This window comes from Gorilla gorilla, chromosome 8 (assembly GCF_029281585.2).
Source record: "Gorilla gorilla gorilla isolate KB3781 chromosome 8, NHGRI_mGorGor1-v2.1_pri, whole genome shotgun sequence".
Taxonomy (NCBI): Eukaryota; Metazoa; Chordata; class Mammalia; order Primates; family Hominidae; genus Gorilla; species Gorilla gorilla.
Genome location: NC_073232.2, coordinates 15,394,374 through 15,419,682, shown reverse-complemented (window position 1 = coordinate 15,419,682; position 25,309 = coordinate 15,394,374). Strand labels below are relative to the sequence as shown.

The 25,309-nt window shown below is 45.0% G+C and overlaps 1 protein-coding gene across 1 annotated transcript in view; it reads left to right on the top strand.

Annotated features, from left to right (window-relative positions):
- PRKCQ (protein kinase C theta) overlaps positions 1-23,964 on the top strand; it is a 153,068-nt gene extending 129,104 nt beyond the window's left edge. Inside the window, exons 16-18 of the mRNA XM_031015017.3 lie at positions 8,974-9,162; positions 20,154-20,282; positions 22,747-23,964. Of these exons, the coding sequence (XP_030870877.1) occupies positions 8,974-9,162; positions 20,154-20,282; positions 22,747-22,902 (474 nt within the window). The 3' untranslated portion in view covers positions 22,903-23,964. The remainder of the gene's footprint in view (positions 1-8,973; positions 9,163-20,153; positions 20,283-22,746) is intronic.
- Positions 23,965-25,309: the final 1,345 nt, after the last annotated feature.

Sequence of the window (25,309 nt, the reverse complement as noted above, 5' to 3'; positions counted from 1 at the left end):
CTTCAGTTCTGCTCTGATTTTAGTTATTTCTTGCCTTCTGCTAGCTTTTGAATGTGTTTGCTCTTGCTTTTCTAGTTCTTTTAATTGTGATGGTTAGGGTGTCAATTTTGGATTTTTCCTGCTTTCTCTTTTGGGCATTTAGTGCTATAAATTTCCCTCTACACACTGCTTTGAATGTGTCCCAGAGATCCTGGTATGTTGTGTCTTTGTTCTCATTGGTTTCAAAGAACATCTTTATTTCTGCCTTCATTTCGTTATGTACCCAGTAGTCATTCAGGAGCAGGTTGTTCAGTTTCCACACAGTTGAGCGGTTTTGAGTGAGTTTCTTAATCCTGAGTTCTAGTTTGATTGCACTGTGGTCTGAGAGACAGTTTGTTATAATTTCTGTTCTTTTACATTTGCTGAGGAGAGCTTTACTTCCAACTATGTGGTCAATTTTGGAATAGGTGTGGTGCTGAAAAAAATGTATATTCTGTTGATTTGGGGTGGACAGTTCTGTAGATGTCTATTAGGTCTGCTTGGTGCAGAGCTGAGTTCAATTCCTGGGTATCCTTGTTAACTTTCTGTCTCATTGATCTGTCTAATGTTGACAGTGGGGTGTTAAAGTCTCCCATTATTATTGTGTGGGAGTCTAAGTCTCTTTGTAGGTCACTAAGGACTTGCTTTATGAATCTGGGTGCTCCTGTATTGGATGCATATATATTTAGGATAGTTAGCTCTTCTTGTTGAATTGATCCCTTTACCATTATGTAATGGCCTTGTCTCTTTTGATCTTTGTTGGTTTAAAGTCTGTTTTATCAGAGACTAGGATTGCAACCCCTGCCTTTTTTTTTTTTCCATTTGCTTGGTAGATCTTCCTCCATCCTTTTATTTTGAGCCTATGTGTGTCTCTGCACATGAGATGGGTTTCCTGAATATAGCACACTGATGGATCTTGACTCTCTATCCAATTTGCCAGTCTGTGTCTTTTAATTGGAGCATTTAGTCCATTTACATTTAAAGTTAATATTGTGATGTGTGAATTTGATCCTGTCATTATGATGTTAGCTGGTTATTTTGCTCGTTAGTTGATGCAGTTTCTTCCTAGTCTCGATGGTCTTTACATTTTGGCATGATTTTGCAGCGGCTGGTACCGGTTATGCCTTTCCATGTTTAGTGCTTCCTTCAGGAGCTGTTTTAGGGCAGGCCTGGTGGTGACAAAATCTCTCAGCATTTTCTTGTCTGTAAAGTATTTTATTTCTCCTTCACTTATGAAGCTTAGTTTGGCTGGATATGAAATTGTGGGTTGAAAATTCTTTTCTTTAAGAATGTTGAATATTGGTCCCCACTGTCTTCTGGCTTGTAGAGTTTCTGCCGAGAGATCAGCTGTTAGTCTGACGGGCTTCCCTTTGTGGGTAACCCGACCTTTCTCTCTGGCTGCCCTTAACATTTTTTCCTTCATTTCAACTTTGGTGAATCTGACAATTATGTGTCTTGGAGTTGCTCTTCTCGAGGAGTATCTTTGTGGCGTTCTCTGTATTTCCTGAATCTGAATGTTGGCCTGCCTTGCTAGATTGGGGAAGTTCTCCTGGATAATATCCTGCAGAGTGTTTTCCAACTTGGTTCCATCCTCCCTGTCACTTTCAGGTACACCAATCAGACACAGATTTGGTCTTTTCACATAGTCCCATATTTCTTGGAGGCTTTGTTCGTTTCTTTTTATTCTTTTTTCTCTAAACTTCCCTTCTCACTTCATTTCATTCATTTCATCTTCCATCACTGATACCCTTTCTTCCAGTTGATCGCATCAGCTCCTGAGGCTTCTGCATTCTTCACGTAGTTCTCGAGCCTTGGCTTTCAGCTCCATCAGCTCCTGTAAGCACTTCTCTGTATTGGTTATTCTAGTTATACATTCGTCTAAATTTTTTTCAAAGTTTTCAACTTCTTTGCCTTTGGTTTGAATTTCCTCCTGTAGCTCGGAGTAGTTTGATGGTCTGAAGCCTTCTTCTCTCAACTCGTCAAAGTCGTTCTCCATCCAGCTTTGTTCCGTTGCTGGTGAGGAACTGCGTTCCTTTGGAGGAGGAGAGGCACTCTGCTTTTTAGAGTTTCCAGTTTTTCTGCTCTGTTTTTTCCCTGTCTTTGATGATGGTGATGTACAGATGGGTTTATGGTGTGGATGTCCTTTCTGTTTGTTAGTTTTCCTTCTAACAGACAGGACCCTCAGCTGCAGGTCTGTTGGAGTTTGCTAGAGGTCCACTCCAGACCCTGTTTGCCTGGGTATCAGCAGCGGTGTCTGCAGAACTATATTTATTAATACTACAAAAATATCTATGCTTCATCAAAATAATGAGATTAAATGACTTTTTAAAAATCTTGGTTTTGGCCAGGTGCAGTGGCTCACACCTGTAATCCCAGCACTTTGGGAGGCTGAGGCGGGCGGATCATGAGGTCAGGAGATCAAGACCATAGTGGCTAACACGGTGAAACCCCGTCTCTACTAAAATATAAAAAATTAGCTGGGTGTGGTGGTACGTACCTGTAATCCCAGCTTCTCAGGAGGCTGAGGCAGGTCAATTGCCTGAACCCGGGAGGCGGAGGTTGCAGTGTGCCAAGATCGTGCCACTGCACTCCAGCCTGGTGACAGTGAGACTCTGACTCAAAAAAAAAAATTAAGTGCTACCTTCCCTGGCCAGGCCACACTGTGCCTCTCTGCCATTGCACATCCTTGGTCTGTGACCCTCCCCTCAAACAGTCACCTTCTCCCTAAAGTTGCCACCGGCTTTAGGAATCACCTGCTGTTCCCTTCCCTGTGCAACCACAGCATCCACCTGACCAATCCATTGAGCTTCTCCCCATCAGGGACCATGGCTTATCCACTCACAGGCTGGAGCAGCAGCCCTCAGCTCCTTCCTGAATAAACGACCACACAAAGTCAAGCACCCTAAAAGTTCATCTCTAAATGTATACTGAATTCTCCACCTCTGGGCATCTTTTGTTAAATAACCCTCCCCAGCTTCCCCCTACTCCACCTGGAAAAATCCCACCCCTGGTCGGAGGCTGCCCTCCCACCATCCACTTGGTGAAGTTTTCTTTCACCTCACTCAGTTCCGCATTGCCCCTTTTGCCCTCAAAAACCAAACAAAACTGGAGCTGTGTTCTCCCTCCTCAGTGCCTTAGAGAAATGTTAGCCTCTCTTGTGTGGTTCTAAGTCGATGCTGCCCTGCAGGGTCTTTATGAGTGTTCCGCTGCTGTCTCTCCTACAAACGTGTCTGTAAGCACCTTCAGGGAGGGGACTCTGTGGCCTGGGGAAGGCGGACTAGGTGAGGCAGAGAATTAAAGCACAGGAACACACAACTGCTGGGACAGAGGCCATCTGGCAGGCACCCATCGTTCCTGTGAGGAGAACTCAAATCTCAGAAGCTCATGCATTTCGTAGCAGAGTCAGGAGCTACACATGAAAAACACACCTGTGCTCCCTCAACTGGGGATTGTCTCACTAGGCTGCACCTCCTGAGAGCTAAAGTGCGTCTCAAAAGCCCCACCGTTCCCCCTGTGTTCCTATAATAGGAGCAAAGAGAGGCTGATGTCTCTTTGGAGGTGCAAACTCATTTTGACAAAGAATAGGAAGGCAGTTAAACAGGGAAATATCGTACTTTTTTTTTTTTTTTTTTTTTTTTTGAGGTGGAGTCTTGCTCTGTCGCCCAGGCTGGAGTGCAGTGGCACAATCGTGGCTCGCTGCAACCTCCGCCTCCCAGGTTCAGACAATTCTCCTGCCTCAGCCTCCCGAGTAGCTGGGACTACAAGCGCGTGCCACCATGCCCAGCTAATTTTTGTATTTTTAGTAGAGACAGGGTTTCACCATGTTGGCCAGGATGGTCTTGATCTCTTAACCTCATGATCCGCCCACCTTGGCCTCCCAAAGTGCTGGGATTACAGGTGTGAGCCACTGCGCCCAGCCGGAAACATCGTACTTTCTATGGCACACTAGACACTCAGTAAATCCAGATGGGATTGCAATGCATGGAAGCAGCTCCCTGGAGAAAGTTGAAGTTCCCTGGAAACTACACCGGTATTGCCCCCGGGAGGTCACTGACTGCTGGGGCAGCACTCACCCAGTTGCACATCATGGTGGCAGAGCCCCGCCTGTCCAGACCTGACTTCCCAGCTTCTGAGGCTGAAGGAGAACAGATGAGGCTTGCTCTGGCGTCGTTCGGTGAAACCACTGTTCCTCTCTCGCTGCTTTCCCGGGTTTCCTTGTGCATTTTGAGCTGTGCATCTGATTCTTTGGGTCAAAGCGAGGACGGAAAAAGAGCAGAACACAAGAAGAGATCACAATGAGGCAAGGTCCCAGGGCTGAGAGAGAAAGGGGCCACCCTTGCTGGTGTTTCTCCACCACAGTCTCTTTAAAAATTGGGCATGGGCCGGGCATGGTGGCTCATGCCTGTAATCCCAGGACTTTGGGAGGCGGAGGTGGGCGGATCACCTGAGGTCAGGAGTTCGAGACCAGCCTGGCCAACATGGCGAAACCCCGTCTCTACTAAAAATACAAAAATTAGCTGGATGTGGTGGCACACACCTGTAATCCCAGCTCCCCAGGAGGCTGAAGTAGGAGAATCGCTTGAACTCGGGAGGCGGAGGTTGCAGTGAGCTGAGATTGCGCCACTGCACTCCAGCCTGGCCAACAAAGCGAGACTCTGTCTCCAAAAAAAAAATAAAACAAAACAAAAACTGAGCATGGCGTGACCACGACAGCTTGAGGTTTAAAACCAAGAGGCACATTATGCTATGGAAGGAACATCACGTGGTAAAATCCTGAAAGACCAGATTCAGAACATCGCTCTCAGCTCACTAACTAGGAGACTTTAAGTAAGACCTTTGGCCTTTCTAAGCCCAATCGTCACCCCCTATAGGAGAGGGATAACTGTGCCTAGCTCGGGGGGTTCTTATCAATAAAAGACGTAACGTCTGCAAAACTGCTAACACATATCAGTATTCCTGAGGCGAACACTCTGTTGCGCGTGAGTTTGCGTTTTACTTCTTCCTCCGAAGGTAAAACTGAAATTTTTTACCAACATCGCCAAGCTTTGAAGCCTTAATTTGCACCACAGCTGTCTCCTGTCCTTCCAAATTTTCTTTTTGTTTGTCCTGCCAAAACGAAGTTGTTTACAAAGACGTGGTTCAGAGACGTTTCTGGTTGCTTTGACGCCGCCTTGTGGGCAAGTCTCAGAAATTGCATGTGTCCCTGGCCCAGCAAATTGAGCAGAGATTGTATTGGGTGCATCTTATATTTCTTTATCATTCTCCCTGGGTCTACTTTCAGATGATTCCTTAAGGCAAAGCCTATTTTTTCTAAATTATAAAGTAAATTTTAGCGTGTAAATATTGAGGTAAGAGTAGTGGGTAGCATTTTTATATTGGAAATTAGTAACAGATTGCAAAATTCTGTTTGCAACTTTATTTTCAGAAACGGGGACAAGTGCATCATCAAAGCAGATATTTATCATAACATTTATAGTTGTCCCATAAGACAAATCATCTTGACTTTGCTACTTTTCATTGCATCTCACAAGAAGCTTATAAAAAGCGGCCCAGATATGATTCCTGTTTTTCACAAACGAGAAGGGTTAAAGGGTCCTCCCAAAACTACGCAATAAGGGATTAAGCCAGAAGTAGATAGAGCCTGTGACATTTTATATGGCCAGCAAAACTCTTGTGCTGCTGCTGATATTGTTCTTCTGTTTGTTTAGCAATTCTGCCTTAGAGAAACTTCACAGCACCCCTGGGCCTCACTTAGTACTGATCTGTCTCCCAGGAGTGGGCCCCGGGGTGGCAGAGGGTCAGGGATGGGGTTGCCGTGCACATCAATCTGCTCCAGCTAACAAAGCTCACTGACATCAAAACATGTGGCTTTCCTAGAAAATACTGGAATGTCTGGAATTTTTTTTTTTTTTTTGAGACAGAGTCTTGCTCTGTCACCTAGGCTGGAGTGCAGAGGCGCGATCTTGGCTCACTACAGCCTCCACCTCCCGGGTTCAAGCGATTCTCCTGCCTCAGCCTCCTGAGTAGCTGGGATTACAGGCATGCGCCACCACACCCAGCTAATTTCTGTGTTTTTAGTAGAGCCGGGGTTTCGCCATGTTGGCCAGGCTGGTCTCAAACTCCTGACCTCGGGTGATCCATCCACCTCAGCCTCCCAAAGTGCTGGGAGAATGGCTGGAATTGTGGTGTCATTTTCTTTACAAGGCCATCAGTGCTGCAATTCTGCCATTCATTCCAAAGGCCCATTAGAGAAGGAAGAGAAAAATTCCATGTCATATGAGTAGCGCCAACAAAAGAATACCTTCTGTGTGTGTGTGTGTGTGTGTGTGTATTTATGTGTGTCTGTTCACAGATGCACCCAGCTAAGCCCGAACACATTACAAGGTAGAACAGATGTTCATCCCCAAGAGAGTCTGACTGTCTTGCTTTTAAGTTTAGTGCCTCAATCCTATTATTCCTTCTCCATTTTGTTTTGGCTAATAAAGCAACTTGCCCGCAACTCATCCTTGGAGCAGCAGTCATGAATTAACGAAGATTTTTTTTCCCTCTTTTCCATTAAAAAAAATTTTATGTGCCACTACTATGTCCTAGGGTTTTGTTTTTAATTGTGGGAAAATACACATAACATGAAATTTACCATCTGAACTATTTTTGTGTACAGTTCAGTAATGTTAAAAATAGTGCCAGGTGCGGTTAATCCCAGCACTTTGGAGGCCGAGGCGGGTGGATCACTTGAGGTCAGGAGATCAAGACCAGCCTGATCAACATGGTGAAACCCTGTCTCTACCAAAAATACAAAAATTATCTGGGCATGGTGGTATGCACCTGTAATCCCAGCTACTCGGGAGGCTGAGGCAGGAGAATCGCTTGAACCCAGGAGGCAGAGGTTGCAGTGAGCCGAGATTGTGCCACAGCACTCCAGCCTGGGTGACAGAGCGAGACTCCATTTATTTCAAAAATAAATAGATAAATAAAATAAAGTGTATTGTATAGTTGTGCAATCAATCTCCAGAAGGTTTTCATCTTGAAAAACCAAAACTCTGTCCCCATTAAATACTAGCTCCCTATTCCCCTCCCCACAGCTCCTGGCAGCCACTATTGCACTTCCTGTCTCTAGAATTTAACTATTAGGTTGGTGCAGAAGTAGTTACGGTTTTTGTCACTGAAAGGGCAAAAACCTCTGTTAATACTTAAGGTACCTTATGTAAGTGGAATCATTCAGTATTTGTCTTTCCCTGCCTGACTTATTTCACTTAGCATAATGTTATCAAGGTTCACTCACGTAGCATGTGACAGGTTTCCCTTCACCTTGAAGGCTGAATAATATTCCACTGTGTGGATGTACCACATTTTCTTCAACGCCTTCCCTATCCCTCCTCCCTACCCTCTGCCCAGACCCTGGCGACTGCCACTCTCAGCTTCTATGAGTTCAACGTGTCTACGTTTCACATATAAATGGGATCTCGCAGTATTTGTTTTTGTGTGCCTGGCTTGCTTCACTCAACATCATGTTTTCCAGGTTCATCCATGTTGTTGCAAGTGGAGATTTTCTCCTTTTTCAGGGCTGATACTCCCCTGTGTATATATAGCGCAGTTTCTGTATGCATTTATCCACTGATGGACACTTAGAGTCCATATCTTGGCTATTGTGAATGAAGCTGCAATGAGCAAGCAAGTGCAGCTGTCTCCTCTACATACTGGTTTTGTTTCCGTTGGTAATTTACCCACCAGCACATTTTCCTTATTTCTTTCATCCATGGATGGGTCCTACCATGTACCATCTCAGAGAAGCTTAGGCACAGTTTGTTGGGATGTCAGACGCTGAGCAGAATGGCGCGTGCCCTCTACCTTCCAATGTCCAAAAAGGAATTCATTGAAAGATCAACATACAAAGCCTTTTTTGCCAGAAGAGTGGGTTGGTGAAAGGATAGGAATCTTTCAAAATGTTAGGTAGGCTTCCAGACTTTAAATCCTCCTCCCTAACAGATAGACTCAGACCCCGCTATCGAGCTGTAGGTAGCTCTTAGAGATCTTTCATTTCTAGATTTGAGTGCTTTGGGTTTTTTTTTGTTTTTGAGATGGAGTTTCTCTCTTGTTGCCCAAGCTGGAGTGCATTGGCATGATCTTGGCTCACTGCAACCACTGCCTTCCAGGTTCAAGCGATTCTCCTGCCTCAGCTTCCGGAGTAGCTAGGATTACAAGCACCCACCACCACGCCTGGTTAATTTTTGTATTTTTAGTAGAGATAGGGTTTCACCACGTTGGCAGGCTGGTCTTGAACTCCCGACCTCAGGTGATCCACTAGCCTCGGCCTCCCAAAGTGCTGGAATTACAGGAGTGAGCCACTGCACCCGGCCTAGATTTGAGCACGTTGCTATCCTAGGTTCTCTTTCCTGGCACAGGACACAATTTGATTCTGCATGTCAGTGATTAGAGTTGTGCCCCCTGAACTGAACAGCCATAGATAGCAAGGCTTTAAGGAAGGGAACTGTCCAGATGACCTCTTTGGATGCCTGATTACTTCAGAGTTTATGCAAAGACTCAGGACAGTACAAGTCAGCAAAGCACATAGGCTTGGTTTCCAGGCTCACACCAGAGCCACTGAAGAACTTAGACACATACCAGCTTTCTTAGGTCCAATATCTGCCACCTAAGTTCTCATGTCACTGATGGGAAAATAAAAACTAATGGCATAGTTTCATTGTTTCTTTATAAGCAGAGGAAAAGTACAAATTGAAACTGAAAAGTGTTTACTCAGACTCAAACTCAAAAATTTCAGCATTGTTTAGACACTGCTATCCAGTCATTGGCTTCCCAAGAGATAGGTTTCAGGGTGATCTTTGTTGCACACCATCATCCTCGACCATTTACTGAGTGGCCTTGAGACGCTCAGGAAGAGTTGTCACTCCTCAGCCTCATTGCTGTTAATTTCCTGTCTGCCTTTTGGTTGTGCAGATCTTGCTGGGTCAGAAATACAACCACTCTGTGGACTGGTGGTCCTTCGGGGTTCTCCTTTATGAGATGCTGATTGGTCAGTCGCCTTTCCACGGGCAGGATGAGGAGGAGCTCTTCCACTCCATCCGCATGGACAATCCCTTTTACCCACGGTGGCTGGAGAAGGAGGCAAAGGACCTTCTGGTGAAGGTAAGAAGCAAAGCCAAGAGCGTCTTCATAAGACGAGCATTTAGGTCTTCTGGTCAGTTTTCTGTTCCTCTTAGTTTCCAACTTGCATGTGGCAAACAATGATTATATTGAACTGGCTTTAAATGGGATGTGCACCGTCTGTGTTTTAATAGAGGCACCAATATTATGAGCATTAAATGTCAAAATGAGTGTAAGAGAAACCCTCATGTGCATCAGTTATAACATAACGGCCCAGGAACCAGTTCCATGACCTTGAATACGCTCACCTGGAGATGTAGTTGGTTCATTAAACAAGCACAGTGTGTGGCTTAAAACTCAATCTTCTAGCTACTTGGGAGGTTGAGGCAGGAGGATTGAAGTTGGAAGTTTGAGGTCAGCCTGGGCAATGTATCGAGACCCCTGTCTCCAAAACAATAAAGGAAAAAAAAGAAAAGAAAGAAAATGGGCATTTAGGCTGGGCGCAGTAGCTCACACCTGTAATCCCAGCACTTTGGGAGGCCAAGGTGAGCGGATCACCTGAGGTCAAGAGTTCGAGACCAGCCTGACCAACATGGAGAAACACAGTCTCTACTGAAAATACAAAATTAGCCAGGAGTAGTGGCACACGCCTGTGATCCCAGCTCCTCAGAAGGCTGAGGCAGGAGAAAATGGGCATTTATGTTATATAGAGGGTTTTTTTTTTTTATTTTACTCAGTCTTTTGTTTCCCATAGTTTTTTATTAGAAATATTCAGTCCAGTTCATCTTCTCCTGCCTCTGGTTGAAATCTTGGACAGGATGTATGACTTTTTGGCCTGCTCTTAGATAAAAGACAACCTATTGTCACTCTTATGTTATGAAACACTGTCTCAGTGGGGAAATTAAAACCATCCAGTCCGGGATATTATTCATCACATAATTTTTTTCTTTTTTGAGACAGAGTCTCACTCCCTCACCCAGGCTGCAGTGCAGTGGCATGATCTTGGCTCAGTGCAACCTCCATCTCCCAGGTTAAAGCGATTCTCCTGCCTCAGCCTCCTGAGTAGCTGGGAGCACAGGTGCACGACCACACTCAGCTAAATTTTTGTATTTTTAGTAGAGGCGGAGTTTCACCATGTTGGCCAAGCTGGTCTCGAACTCCTGACCTCAAGGGATCTGCCCGCCTCGGCCTCCCAAAGTGCTGGGACTGCAGATGTGAGCCACCATGCCCAGCCTCATCACATAAATTTTAATTTTAAAGCTGGGACTCCTGCTTCCTTTCCTCTGCTCAGAGCTCGTGATTGGCAGCTGCTCACTACTGGAGGAGACAGTGTTGTCATGCTCTTGCTGGCTGTGTTCTTGTTCTCTTCCATTCTAACTCCTGAGTTTCTGCTTCAGACCTTACCAGGTAGAAGCCGAGAGAGGAAGGAGGATGAGCAGAAAAAAACAGTTCTTATTCGGCTGGCAGCCTCCTACCCATGAACTGGAGGATGGCTAAAGCTGAGACTTCAATGAGGCACTCTACTAGGTTCTGCAGAAATACTTATCCTTGCAGATGTGTTTGGCTGAAACCCTTGAGATACAGGCATTCAATCCAGTCCCTGGCCTACATACTATACCAACGCTGATTCTGCAAGACTCTCTCACTGTTGGTGTCCTGCCCACCAGATTGTCTTGGGCAGTGTACTAGTCTGTTCTCATGCTGCTGTAAGGACATACCTAATACTGGGTAATTTATAAAGGAAAGAGGTTTAACTGACTCACAGTTCTGCATGGCTGGGGAGGCCTCAGGAAACTTGCAATCATGGCAGAAGGCACCTCTTCACAGGGCAGCAGGAGAGAGAATGAGAGCCAGGCGGGAAGGGGGAAGCCCCTTATGAAACTATACTCTCACTATCATAAGAACAGCATGGGGGGAAACTGCCCCCATGATTCAATCACCTCCCATCGAGTCCCTCCCATGACACATGGGGATTATAGGATTATAATTCAAGATGAGATTCTGGGTGGGGACACAAAGCCAAACCATATCAGCCAGTACAGTTGACCTTTGAACAGCTCAGCAGTTAGAGGAGCCAACCTCCTATGCAATGACAAATCTGCATATAGCTTTTGAGTCCCCCAAAACAACCACCAATAACCTACTGTTGACCAGAAGCCTTACCAATAACACAAAGTCAATTAACACATGTGTTATATGTTATATGTATGATATACTGTATTCTTACAATCTAAGAAGCTACAGAAAAGAAAATTCTATTAAGAAAATTATAGGAAAAATGTGTTTACTGTTCATTAAGTGGAAGGAGATCATCATAAAGATCTTCATCCTTGTCTTCATGTTGAGAGGGCTGAGGAAGAGGGGCAGTTGGTCTTGCTGTCTTAGGAGTGGCAGAGGCAAAAGAGGTGGAGGAGGTGGAAGGGAGGCAGGAGAGGCAGGCACACTTGGTGTAAATTTGATTGAAAAAATCTACATATTAGTGGACTAGTGCAGTTCAAATCCAGGTTCATCAAGGGTCAATTGTACTTAAAATACCTACAGACCAGCTCTCCCCAACCTGCCCTACCCACTGTCCACCAGAAATATTGTTGACTTCTTCACTCTAACAAACTCTGAGAGTACAGGCTATTACCATCTTAGCAGCAATCTCCAGAATTCACCATCAAAACGGAATTCAGCGCCCTATCCATGGTAGCCCAGGATCCATCGAGAATACAGGCACAGTATTACCGGTGGAAACTGGGCTCTGAGAATCACAAGGTGTGAGCCAGGAGCTCCCAAGACAAACCCATGTGGAGACAGAGGAACACCTGAGAGCCATCAAGAAAGATCTGGACTCTAGACAGACTCAGAGTTGGCCTTTTTTGAGGATGCGAAATATTCTCCACAGTGTATGGGCGTAGCAAGTTGTAGAATGAAATGAATCATGTCAATACAACATGCGAAATACATAGAAGAATAATAAGGACCTACATATACTGAGCTGTCCCAGCAAATATTTGGGTCAAAGAGACCCATCACTGTAATCAAGAGCCTAGCACATCTAGGCCGGGTGTGGTGGCTCATGCCTGGAACCCTCGCCCTTTGAAAGGCTAAGGTGGGAGGATTGCTTGAGCAGCCTGAAATTCAAGACCAGCCTGGGCAACATGGCGAGACCCCATCTCTACAAAAAATCTAAAAATTAGCCAGGTGGGGTGGCTGGTGCCTATGGTCTCAGCTACTCAGGAGGCTGAGATGGGAGGATCACTTGAGCCCACAAGGTGGAGGTTACAATGAACCGTGATCACACCACTGCACTCCAGCCTAGGTGACAGAGAAAGACCCTGTCCCCCCCCCCCACCAAAAAAAAGAGTCTAGTACGTCTAAAAGAAGTGGACCAAGAATACAGGTGTTTTGGAAGAAACATTGTTTTGATTTCTGGCATTTCATGTGTCAGCTGGTTAAAAAATAATCATCATTTAGAGAAATAATTTTTAGCCTTATTCGTGCTATATTGAAAATGGGAATAGGATAAGATCCTTCAACATTGGAAGCTATCCATGGGTTCTAAATTAAAAACTAGAAAAATATTAGCAGGCTCATCTTTTTTCACTAATTTACTTTTTTGCTTTTGAAGAAGTACTTAGAATGAAATGTAAAGGGAATACACTTCCACCTCTCTAATAAAAGTGACAACTTGTCTGGGCATTAGAAACTTGGAGGCAACTCCAGGGCTCTCCCTGGAAAATCAAGATCTTGAATCTGAGAAGTGCTGACAAAGCCCTCACAGGATCCCCAGCCCAAGGGTAAAGGAACAAGATGTTTAAAAATTTGAGCCACTTCCATTCAGCTTTCACTTTCTGACTATGATCCAAACAAGCAATAGCTTAGAAAACTCCCTCAACAATCAATTAAAGGCACTTTTAATGACCAAACACAGATAAAATGAAAACTAATCTCAAAATTAACCAATTTTTTTAAAAAGGCTGACAACAGTAAAAATAAGTTAGTGGAGGCCGGGCACGGTGGTTCACGCCTGTAATCCCAGCACTTTGGGAGGCCGAGATGGGCGGATCATGAGATCAGGAGATCCAGACCATCCTGGCTTACACGGTGAAACCCCATCTCTACTAAAAATACAAAAAAATTAGCCAGGTGTTGTGGCGGGCGCCTGTGGTCCCAGCTACTCGGGAGGCTGAGGCAGGAAAATGGTGTGAACCCGGGAGGCGGAACTTGTAGTGAGCCGAGATCGCACCACTGCACTCCAGCCTGGGCGACAGAGCAAGACTCCATCTCAAAAAAATAAAATAAAAAATAAAAAAATATAATAAGTTAGTGGGATCTGGATATTAAGTTTTTTATTTTATATAAAGGCAGGTTCAAACACTATTACAATTGCTACATTTGTAGCAATAAATGTAGCAATCATAATAATGAACTCAGTGTGAAATATGTCAGCTTGGGCTCCATAACAAGATATCACAGACTGAGTGGGTTAAACAACAGACATTTCTTTCTCACAGTTTTAGAGGCAGAAAGTCCAGGATTAAGGTCCAGCAGCGTCAGTTCCTGATGAGGACTCTCTTCCTGGCTGGTAGACAGCTGCCTTCTTGTTGTGTCCTTACAGCAGAGAGAGAGAGAGAGATAAACTCTGGTCTCTCTTTCATGTGAGACTTCTAGCCCTATTGGATCAGGACCTTACCCCATGACCTCATTTAACCCGAATTATCTCCATAAAGCCCTTACCTACAGTTACATTGTGGGTTAGGGCATCAACATGTGTATTTTGAGAGGACGCCATTCAGTCCAAAGCATGAGGCTGCACTGCAAAGCCTGGGCCAGCAAAATCCACTGGAAAAAAGTGAGCACAAGGCTTAGTCTGTACAACCTGAGGCATGAGAGCACCTCCAGACTCAGGGGCTGTCTCCAAGTGAGTCCCAAGGTGTAGGCTCTGGAGGGAGAGTCACAATCCCCCAACACCCCTCATGGCTCATAAATGCCAGCTTCCCCCTGTGCTTCACAAACCCAGCCTACCCTGAGGATATGCAATACTTCAGGCCAGGACGGAGAGTGAAGGAGGGACAGAGGTAACCAGAAGTAATTCCGTGGAGAGAAGTTGGAAGTGATGATTTCCAAGGAGAGAAAGATTGGATGGGAAGAAAGGGTTCCTTCCAGTTGGAGGAGAAAAGGTGAAAAGCCGTGTGCTGGAATCCTACTCAGCAATGAAAAGGAACAAACTATTGATCTATAAAACAACCCAAGGCATTATGCTGAGTGCAAAAAGCCAGTCTCAAAAGATCACATACTCTCTGAGTCCATTGATATAACTTCATTAAAGTGGCAACACCATAGAAATGGAAGTCAGATTAGTGGTTGCCTGGGGTTGGGGTGCTGGGGACAGGAGGGTGCGTGTGACTCTCAGGATGCAGCACATGTAGATCTTTGCAGTTATGGAACAGTTTGTATCTTGCTTGGCGTGGAGGTTGCCCATATCTGCACATGTGATAAAATGGCGTAAGTAGTATATACACACATGGTACCAGCACCAGCTCCTAATCTTATGCTATCATTACGTGAGATGGAACCATTGGGAGAAATAGGGTGAAGAGCACCCAGGACATCTCTGTACTGTCTTATCAACATCCTGTGAATCTATAATTTTTTAAAAACAAAACTAAATCTAAGGCTAAATGCCTTGCAAACACCAAAATAAAAAGTCATCTGCAGAGTTTCAGTGGCAAGAGAAACAGTTGCCACAAGAGAAGAAAATAAATTTGGTTGAATAGAGCAGAAACTAAGATAATAAAGTTTAAAGAAGAAAACAAGAGGACTGGTGGGTGAAAGAGGTTCTTTTCTTTTTTAAGATAGAGTCTCGCTCTGTCACCCAGGCTGGAGTGCAGTGGTGCAGTCTCAGCTCACTGCAGCCTATGCTTCCCAGGCTCGAGCAATTCTCCAGCCTCAGCCTTCCATGAAGTTGGGACTACAGGTGCATGCCACCAACGCCCAGCTGATTTTTGTATTTTTTGTAGAGACGGGTTTTGCCATGTTCCCCAGGCAGGTCTCAAATTCTGGAGCTCAAAGCAATCTGCTCGCCTCAGCCTCCCAATGTGCTGGGATTACAGGCATGAGCCACCATTCTCGGTAAAAAGAAGTTCTAAATGAAGCTTGCCCAACCCACGTCATGCATACAGCCCAGGATGGCTTTGAATGCAGCCCAACACAAATTCCTAAACTTTACGACATTACGATATTTTTTGTGATTTTTGTTTTAGTTCATCAGCTATTGTTAGTGTTAGTGTATTTTAGGTGTGGCCCAAGACAATCCTTCTTCCAATGTGGCCCAAGGAAGCCAAAAGATTGGACACTGCTGTTCAAAGTTGACATAGAAGAGTTTGGACTTGTTATTTCCCATGTGAGTTAGTAAAACTTCCATGAACTTTCTCTTACACATATTCTTGCAGTTGGGCTGATAAAATTAATTTCCATTATGCAATCTGCTGCCCATAAACTGGCTTGCAGCTTTATCTCTATTTCTCCTTTGCTTTGATCCAACAGCCCCCACATTCTTGAGCCCCATTTGTTGCAAAAATAAAAGGTAATGCCATTTCTCAGAAATGTCCTCTAGGGAATTTGACAAAATGTTATGAAACCCAGAAGTCATAGGTCCTCTGGAAAAGCTGAGGATAGCAGCATTTCATGGCATCTGTGACAGCAGCAGTGCCAGACCTGTTGCCATTGGCCTTCCTAGGGCATGGATGCATGTCGTGCACTGAACAATTGCCCACTGGGAGAGGCTGTGCTCTGGCAAGAATTCCAGTGGGGACACTGCTGTCCAGTTGATGATTGCCAAAGAAACACCCTTTACTCCCAGTCTTTACTAAAAGTACAAAAAATTAGCCAGGTGTGGTGGCGGGCGCCTGTAGTCCCAGCTACTTGGGAGGCTGAGGCAAGAGAATGGCATGAACCTGGGAGGCGGAGCTTGCAGTGAGCCGAGATCGCGCCACTGCACTCCAGCCTGGGTGACAGAGCAAGACTCCATCTCAAAAAAAAAGAAAAAAAAACACTCTTTACTTCCTCATTTATCCATCCAGGATGTCCTGTCTATTTGTTTGAAAAGGATGGGAAACTAATGATATAGAACATAAATATCTCTTCCTTTCATAGAAAGACATATCTGAGGAGGGACTGAAGAGGGAAGGCAGGTTCCAGGTACAATCTGTCAGCACTACTGCTGGCTGTCCTCTGCAGCCTGGAGCTGCTTTCTTGCACAGACTGTCCAATAAACTTAAACAAACTTCATCTACATCCTGGCTATTTTTTTCCCATCAATGTAAACCTCCGTCCTGACAGCTTTTACAGACAAAATCAAGTCTTCAGGTATTTTATTTCCTCAGTGCAGCTTTCCAGGGGCGGAGCTTCCAGCCTGGTCCCCCTCCCATGAGGTCACCTGTCATCCTCAGGACCTCAGTGGGTTGAGTGGCTGCAAGGCAGAACATATACTAATTTACCGTTCTGTGCAAAACTGGAAAGAATATTGAAGCTCAGAGCTGGAGACCATATGCTCTTCTCATTACACATTTTATTTTTTAAAATATATTTTTAAATTTTGCAGGTACACATCCAAGCTAAGAAAGCCCATTGACATGATCCTTTTGGTACAAATGCCACATGTTCACTGGAAGAAATAGAATAGAAAACCTAGCCTGCAGCACACACGGCCCAGGGCAGTTACTTCCAGACTACTTTGCTGAAGCATCTCATTAGAACAACATGAGCGAGGTTTTGGCCCCTTCCTGAGACCCTTACGCCATCTATCTAATCTCGTTTCATCCAAATGTCCTTAAGAAGCAGAGACCAATCATTTATCATTTAGTATCATTGTTTCAGGAGAAAGGATATAGGGCAAGTCACTTGTTCCTTTTGCTTCCTTTTTTTTTTTTAAGGAGTCTTGCTCTGTTGCCCAGGCTGGAGTGCAGTGGTGGTGCGATCTCGACTCACTGCAACCTCCACCTCCCAGGTTCAAATGATTCTCCTGCCTCAGCCTCCCGCATAGCTGGGGTTACAGGCGTCCACCACCACACCCGGCTAATTTTTGTATTTTTAGTAGAGATGGGGTTTCACTATGTTGGCCAGGCTGGTCTCGAACACCTGACCTCAGGTGATCCGCCCACCTCAGCCTCCCGAAGTGCTGGAATTACAGGCATGAGCCACCGTGCCCAGCCCCTCTTTGCTTCTAAAACATCAATCAGCTTCTCCATGTGATGACTCCTGCTGTTTTATGGTTTGTATAAATGTATGGGGTGCAGGTGTCATTTTGTTACCTATGTGGATTGCACAGCGGTGACGAAGGGCTTTTAGTACCCACTCCATTTTCTGAGTCTACAGAAAAATATATCTTACCGTGAACTTGGTGCATCTTTTCTATGCTGAAAACAGGCAACCGAGATAAAATGAGGATAGAAGATGCGTGATCTGCAGATAAACAAAGTGGAAAGACAGCTTATTCACTTACTCCGCAGGCATCTACTGAGCATCTATGTTGTGCACGGCACTATGCTAGCTTCTGTAAGGAATAGATACGTCAATGGTGCCTGGCCTCCAGAGCTTACAGTGTGGTAGGAAAGAAGATAACCTTGGAAAAAAGATACAATGTGCTAATTCTCCAGTGGAGCGAAGATGTTGTGTGGTACACAGATGAGAGATTATCCATCAGGATGAGGGGGAAGGAGGCCGCTTGTCATCAAAGTGCTAGATCCTCTGAAGCTCGGCTTCCTCAGCTGACAACTGGGATGATGAATTTGTTTCTCTTAGAATTTGTCTGAAAATCACTGAGGCATCTAGCACAGTGCCTGCCTCTCAAAGAACATTGGTTGGAGTGGATGATGTATCAATCGTAAGAATCATGAGTGATGTGAATGATGTATGATAGGGTGATCAATCCTGAATATGACTTGAACAGAAGAGAGAGAGCTCCCTGTCAGTGGAGGTAATCAAAGAAAGTTTCACAAGGAAAAGGGGATGAAAGCTGAGCCCTGAAAGATAAGGCAGAATTTAAAGATGAGGGGAGGGAAGCGGGAGTCGACTAGGGGAGGGTATCTCATGGCAAGATGGAAATGTCATTCGTGAGGGACAGAGACAGGAAGGCAGGTGGTGTTTTCGGTGAGCAGAAATGTCTGGACTGGAGAGGGTCCTAATGGGAATGGAAGGTCCTGTGAGTCAGCGTCAGACTCCAGAGAGCCTCGAATGCCAGCCGAGGGCCCGAGGATATCAGAACTCACCAAGCCCTAGAGATCACCTTGTCTAGCCCTTCCTTTACACATGAGGAAACTGAGACTCGGAAAACTCACCCGAGACGACGTGGGTAGTCAGTCTCTCGGATAGCTGTTGTGTTATTTCCACCATGCAGTGGCTTTCTAATTGGGTACTTTGGAACCCAAGTTTCCCTAGAGAGTCCTCAGCGGTCCCCATATGGTAAAGGGGAGAGAGGAAGTTGAGACTGCCAAGAATTTGCCAATCAGATACACCAGGTGATTACACAAACATTTCACCTGGAACTTTAAAAGATTCTCCTACTTTTTTTTAAAAAAGCGAAAAAACTCCACTTTACAATAGCATGTTGTTTGGTCTTTATATTTTTTTTGGTAGAATGGAGGCTTTGAAGATTTTCAAGTACTCAGATAACATAAGTGTAGCACTATTTCAGAACATGCAGGCTGGCTATGTTTATGAGCAGTAAAAACAAGAGACTCGCAATTTAGGTGTGAATGGAGGTCAAGTCCCTGGGAAAGCCTCCTGGAAAATCACGCATTCCACCATGTTTTCTGTTTTAAAGAACCTTAGGCTCCTTAAAATGCCCTATAACTCATGGTTACTTCATAAATAAACATCTAGCTGATGTAAGAATAACCGGTAACTACTCCAGACACCCAGGGGACCTGTTACTTTTCTAAGTTAATGTTTAGACTCTCCTGTTTCTTAATGCCCTTGACAGGTTTTAATTAAGTTTGAAAAATATCCAAGTTTCTTTCCTGTCTTGCCAGTGTTCATTTTAACTTCTGAGGCAGAAGGAACAGGAGAAGGAACAGTGCAGAGAGGAATGTACATATGTGCCAGCTCAGAAATTATTAGATGGACCTTGAATTAAATATTACTCCTCCAGCAGGTTTGCAGGAGCTGAGGGTAATTCTCTTCACTCAGATGCCTTGTAGAGTCCAAAGCTGACTGTTTGGGACTAGTTTCTATTATACCTGAGTCCCCACAATGCTGGAATCATTCTAAGAATGCAGCTTTGTAAGAAATCAGACTCGATTGATGGATAATTGATCAAATGACAAATTATCACTGACTCTATGCTGTTGGGTGTACCAGACCAGGAGTTATACTGCACAAATATGTGCGTGTGTGTGCATGTGTTCATGTATGTGTGTGTATGCATGTGTATGCCTGTCCGTGTGCGTGTGCTCACATTTGTGTTTTAGTGGGTGTGCACGTGTGTGTATGTGTTCATGTCTGTGTGTATGCATTTACATAACCTGTCTGCATGTGTATGCGTGTGTTCATGTGTATGTGTGTCTGTGTGCACTGCTCACATTTATGTGCATGTGTGCCAGTGTATGTGTTTATGTCCATGTGTGTATGCCGTCACATATGCCTGTGTGCATGTGTGTGCCTGTCTATGTGCGTGTTTGTGTGTGTGTTGCTGTCTCATAAATCATCACATCAGCCCTGTTAGGAGGGCACTTGGCTCACTTTACAGGTGAGGAAACTGACTCAGGTCTGTCAGTTGCCCGAGGTCCAATTAATAACACAGGGCAAAGCCGGTTTCAAATCAGGTCTATGCACCTCACAAGATAACGCATCAGACTCCAGCAAATTTAGAAAGGCTTCTTCAAGGGATAGTGCCAGGACAGGTTGACTTTAGTCAGTCCTGATGAAGGTGAGTAGAAAAATGAGGTTAGAAAAGAAGGGGCTGGTGCACCAGGAAGCACCACGCCCTCCTGATGCAAAAGGGTCATCCCTGGAGACCTCAGGGCTCCTGCTCTGCTCCCTTTCAGCTCTTCGTGCGAGAACCTGAGAAGAGGCTGGGCGTGAGGGGAGACATCCGCCAGCACCCTTTGTTTCGGGAGATCAACTGGGAGGAACTTGAACGGAAGGAGATTGACCCACCGTTCAGGCCAAAAGTGGTAAGGACTCGCTCATGGGCCGCTTGGTGTCAGCCACTCTCCCTCCGCTCAGGGTCGTCTGCCTGTCCAAGTCACCGCAGCTGCTCACCCCTGCCGGATCCCCAACTCCCCACCAGCCCCACTCTCCAGGAGGAATGCACTTCTCTAACACATGTTACTGGGCTGGTGGGGCAGGGAGGGGAGGTCACTCTTGTTTGCAAAATTTAATCTCTGTCGTCAAGATGCGCCCGCATGAAGAATGGATTGCTGTGTGTCCACGCCTTAGGTTGAATATGAATTTGTGAGGGTGACTATTAAACAAGATGGGGGTTGTGCACATGACACATACGTACTTAATGGTCCAGTCTGGGTAACCCAAACTTGGACATAAACCCTGCATCCTACGTCAGGAATTTTGGAGCTGTTTTTTCCATGATGTTTATTAAAGTATCTGTAAAGTGCTCATGTAACGACATTTCCTAACGGTAATTGTTAGGTGTTCTTTGGTTTAAGGGAGAAACTAACTAAATCAGTGCTTTAAAAAAGATAGGTGTGTACATTTCCATTTATGTCCTCACTGGCAAAAGTCATTAAGCTACATCAGCAAAGGCAGAATGACCTGGCTCACCTGCGAGACGGGCCACCATAAAGTGAAGTCAAAAATAAAGCAAGGTTGGGCTGGGCATGGTGGCTCACGCCTGTAATCCCAGCACTTTGGAAGGCCGAGGCAGGTGGATCACCTGAGGTCAGGAGTTCAAGATCAGCCTGGCCAACATGGTGAAACCTTGTCTCTACTAAAAATACAAAAATTAGCTGGGCGTGGTTGTGGGCGCCTATAATCCCGGCTACTCGGGAGGCTGAGGTGGGAGGATTGCCTGAGCCCAGAAGTTTGAGACTAGTCTAGGCAACATAGTGAAATCCCATCTCTACAAAAAAATACAAAATTAAATGTGCTTGGTGGTGCATGCCTGTAGTTCAAACTCCTCAGTAGGCCAAGACAGGAGGATTACTTGAGCCCAAGAGGATGCAGTGAGCTGGGATCACACCACTGCACTCCAGCCTGGTGACAGAGTGAGACACTGTCTCCAAAAATAAAACTTCTTAGAAAAAACAACAACAAAAAAGTCATTAAGAAAGTAAATTTTAAGTTATGTATATCACAATTTCTAAAAATAATAATTTTTAAGAGTAGAGCAAAGTGGTGGGTTTGCCAGCCTTAACCATTCCCTGTGATTGCCTGGGTAGACATGGGCCATATCCGCACTGAAGGGGGCCAGGCTCACAGACTTCCCAACAGATTCCACCCCAGAGAACGCACAGGCTATTAGTCATGATAGCGAATGGCCAGAAGAAGCAGGTGCATCTCATTCCCAGGGCAAGAATAGTTGTTCTCAACATCTGTCCCAAGCTCCAGTGATGTTCCAAGGACCCAACAGGCCAACAAGCACTCTAATTACTTGTGACAGAACCACATCTAATACATGGGTTAGTCGTTTGTGATACAATAAAAATTTTACCTTGTTTTTAGCTATCAGAACTATTAAACCATGTCTCACCTTCCACTGCAGATTAAAATTGACTTAATATTTTGCACATAAAAATCAAAACTTTGATCTAAGCTTACCCTAAAGGACGTTCCCAGTTCTGCCAGTAGGAAACTTTCCCTGACCTGTGGTCTGAGCTGCCATTGACCTCACAGCCCCAGGGCCCCTTGGAGGGTGGGAGGGGCCTGGCTCTTCATTTCGCTTCTCCGTGCTCATAGGACTTTCTGTTGATAATGGTTGTTCTCAATCTTGGGACACTGAATTGAACACCATACTGAACAGCATGTATGAAATAGATGTTTGCTTTCCCTTTCTCTGTTGTTTGGTTTGGTTTTGGTTTTTTTGCCATGAAAACCAATGGACCAAGTGGTCTGAAAGGAGTCTGTCCCAGTCTGTGTTGTCTAAAAAAGCCCAAGATATTTACTAATAAAATTAACAAGGGCAGGGGACTGACAACAGCCAAGAATGTTGATAAAAGAACAGGAATATGTAATTGTGAAATTCCTTCTCTCTTCCTATCCCTCTGTTCACACCCGTTCACACCCCCTCACTCCCTCTCCCCACCACCCTCCCTTATCCCCACCTTGTGTTCCATGAAAACTAAAGAGGCAGAGGTCAAATTCAGGTGGATCAGTTTTTCAAAGGTTGCCAACCCTGCTTCATGTAAACCATTAGAAAAATTAGATCCCATTTGAATGTCTACAGTGGTAGTCTTTCTGTGAATTTATGAATTTATATTATTATTAAGCTGAGGACACAGGATCACAGCCATGTTCAATGAGAGCTGTGCATGGTCATCTATAGGCATTGCCTCCATTTAGTGTCTCTGCAAACACCAACTTTGCCATACACAGATCACGGCCTAGATAACAAAAGTGAAGATCATGAACTTAATGGCTGATTTTTCTTCTCTTTCTTTCTTCCCTTAAACTCTGACTAAGAAATCACCATTTGACTGCAGCAATTTCGACAAAGAATTCTTAAACGAGAAGCCCCGGCTGTCATTTGCCGACAGAGCACTGATCAACAGCATGGACCAGAATATGTTCAGGAACTTTTCCTTCATGAACCCTGGGATGGAGCGGCTGATATCCTGAATCTTGCCCCTCCAGAGACAGGAAAGAATTTGCCTTCTCCCTGGGAACTGGTTCAAGAGACACTGCTTGGGTTCCTTTTTCAACTTGGAAAAAGAAAGAAACACTCAACAATAAGGACTGAGACCCGCTCGCCCCCATGTGACTTTTATCTGTAGCAGAAACCAAGTCTACTTCACTAATGACGATGCCGTGTGTCTCGTCTCCTGACATGTCTCACAGACGCTCCTGAAGTTAGGTCATTACTAACCATAGTTATTTACTTGAAAGATGGGTCTCCGCACTTGGAAAGGTTTCAAGACTTGGTACTGCAATAAATTATGGCTCTTCACCTGGGCGCCAACTGCTGATCAATGAAATGCTTGTTGAATCAGGGGCAAACGGAGTAGACGTCTCAAGACTGAAACGGCCCCATTGCCTGGTCTAGTAGCGGATCTCACTCAGCCGCAGACAAGTAATCACTAACCCGTTTTATTCTATTCCTATCTGTGGATGTGTAAATGGCTGGGGGGCCAGCCCTGGATAGGTTTTTTATGGGACTTCTTTACAATAAACATAGCTTGTAACTTGAGATCTACAAATCCATTCATCCTGATTGGGTATGAAATCCATGGTCAAGAGGACAAGTGGAAAGTGAGAGGGAAGGTTTGCTAGACACCTTCGCTTGTTATCTTGTCAAGATAGAAAAGATAGTATCATTTCACCCTTGCCAGTAAAAACGTTTCCATCCACCCATTCTCAGCAGACTCCAGTCTTGGCACAGTCATTCACTGCCATCCTTACATTATAACAAGAAAAGAAATGAAGTGCACAAGTCTCCTGGGAAAAGAACCTCAACTTCTTCTCGTGCCATGGCTGGTGATTTCATGACTCATAAGCCCCTCCGTAGGCATCATTCAAGATCAATGGCCCATGCATGCTGTTTGCAGCAGTCAATTGAGTTGAATTAGAATTCCAACCATACATTTTAAAGGTATTTGTGCTGTGTGTATATTTTGATAAAATGTTGTGACTTAATGGCAAACAGGTGGATGTGTAAAAATGGAATAAAAAAAAAAAAGAGTCCTCTTAATCATTTACTTCCCTGCTTGCCCCCCACAAGAACTTGCTTCTGCTGTGTCAGTCCTCAAAATGTAGCTAGCATTGAGATGATGTTTTACAGTTGGGGGATTGGCTGGGCATGATGGCTCACGCCTGTAATCCCAGCACTTTGGGAGGCCAATGTGGGCGGATCACCTAAGGTCAGGAGTTCGAGACCAGCCTGGCCAATATGGTGAAACCCTGTCTCTACTAAAAATACAAAAATTAGCCAGGCGTGGTGGTGGGGGCCTATAATCCCAGCTACCTGGGAGGCTGAGGCAGGAGTAGAGTAAGACAAAGGGTGAGGAAGTCAGATGACCTTAAGGCAATTGTAAGAAAAGCAAGTCTGCATAATATTCGGAGTCACTAGCCTACCTCATCACATGGCTGGAAATAACTTTAGATATTTTATTTAAAATAGAATAATTAATATAAGCAGACTGTTGACAGTCTGCAGGTGTGCTGGAACATTTTCCTGACTATATGGAGCTCTTGTGATTTTTTTTAAATACACACTCCCCTAAAATGAACACGAGTAACCTCATTTAAGGATGGGCATCTATCTTCAGATGTGTCCATTCAGGTGTCCGGGCCCTTTGTTCTGAAAATAGCACCGTGACTACATACCTCTAGTTATGTGAGAAGGCGACACTTGTCCTCCCCTTGCTCCAAATGAAAATGCTCACACATGTTTACCAAATTCACCTGCTTGAAGGAGGGAGAGGGTCCTTTAAGGCCCTGGATGGGCCAGTGGAGGGCAGGGAGCCCCCCGTTCTGTTCTGATCTCTGCTCTGCTTTGCATTTGCTGTGAAGCCCTGAACAAGTCATTTCATCTTTTGGGGCCTCCAAGTAATGGAGGTGAAGATGCTGTCTAAAATCCCTTCTCACTAGAGCAATGGGGTTGGTGAAGATACTGTCTAAAGTCCCTTCTCACTAGAGCAATGGGGTTGGTGAAGATGCTGTCTAAAGTCCCTTCTCACTAGAGCGATGGGGTTGGTGAAGATGCTGTCTAAAGTCCCTTCTCACGAGAGCAATGGGGTTGGTGAAGATGCTGTCTAAAGTCCCTTCTCACGAGAGCAATGGGGTTGGTGAAGATGCTGTCTAAAGTCCCTTCTCAGTAGAGCGATGGGGTCGGTGAAGATGCTGTCTAAAGTCCCTTCTCACTAGAGTGATGGGGTCGATGAAGATGCTATCTAAAGTCCCTTCTCAGTAGAGCGATGGGGTCGGTGAAGATGCTGTCTAAAGTCCCTTCTCACTAGAGCGATGGGGTTGGTGAAGATGCTGTCTAAAGTCCCGTCTCAGTAGAGCGATGGGGTCGATGAAGATGCTG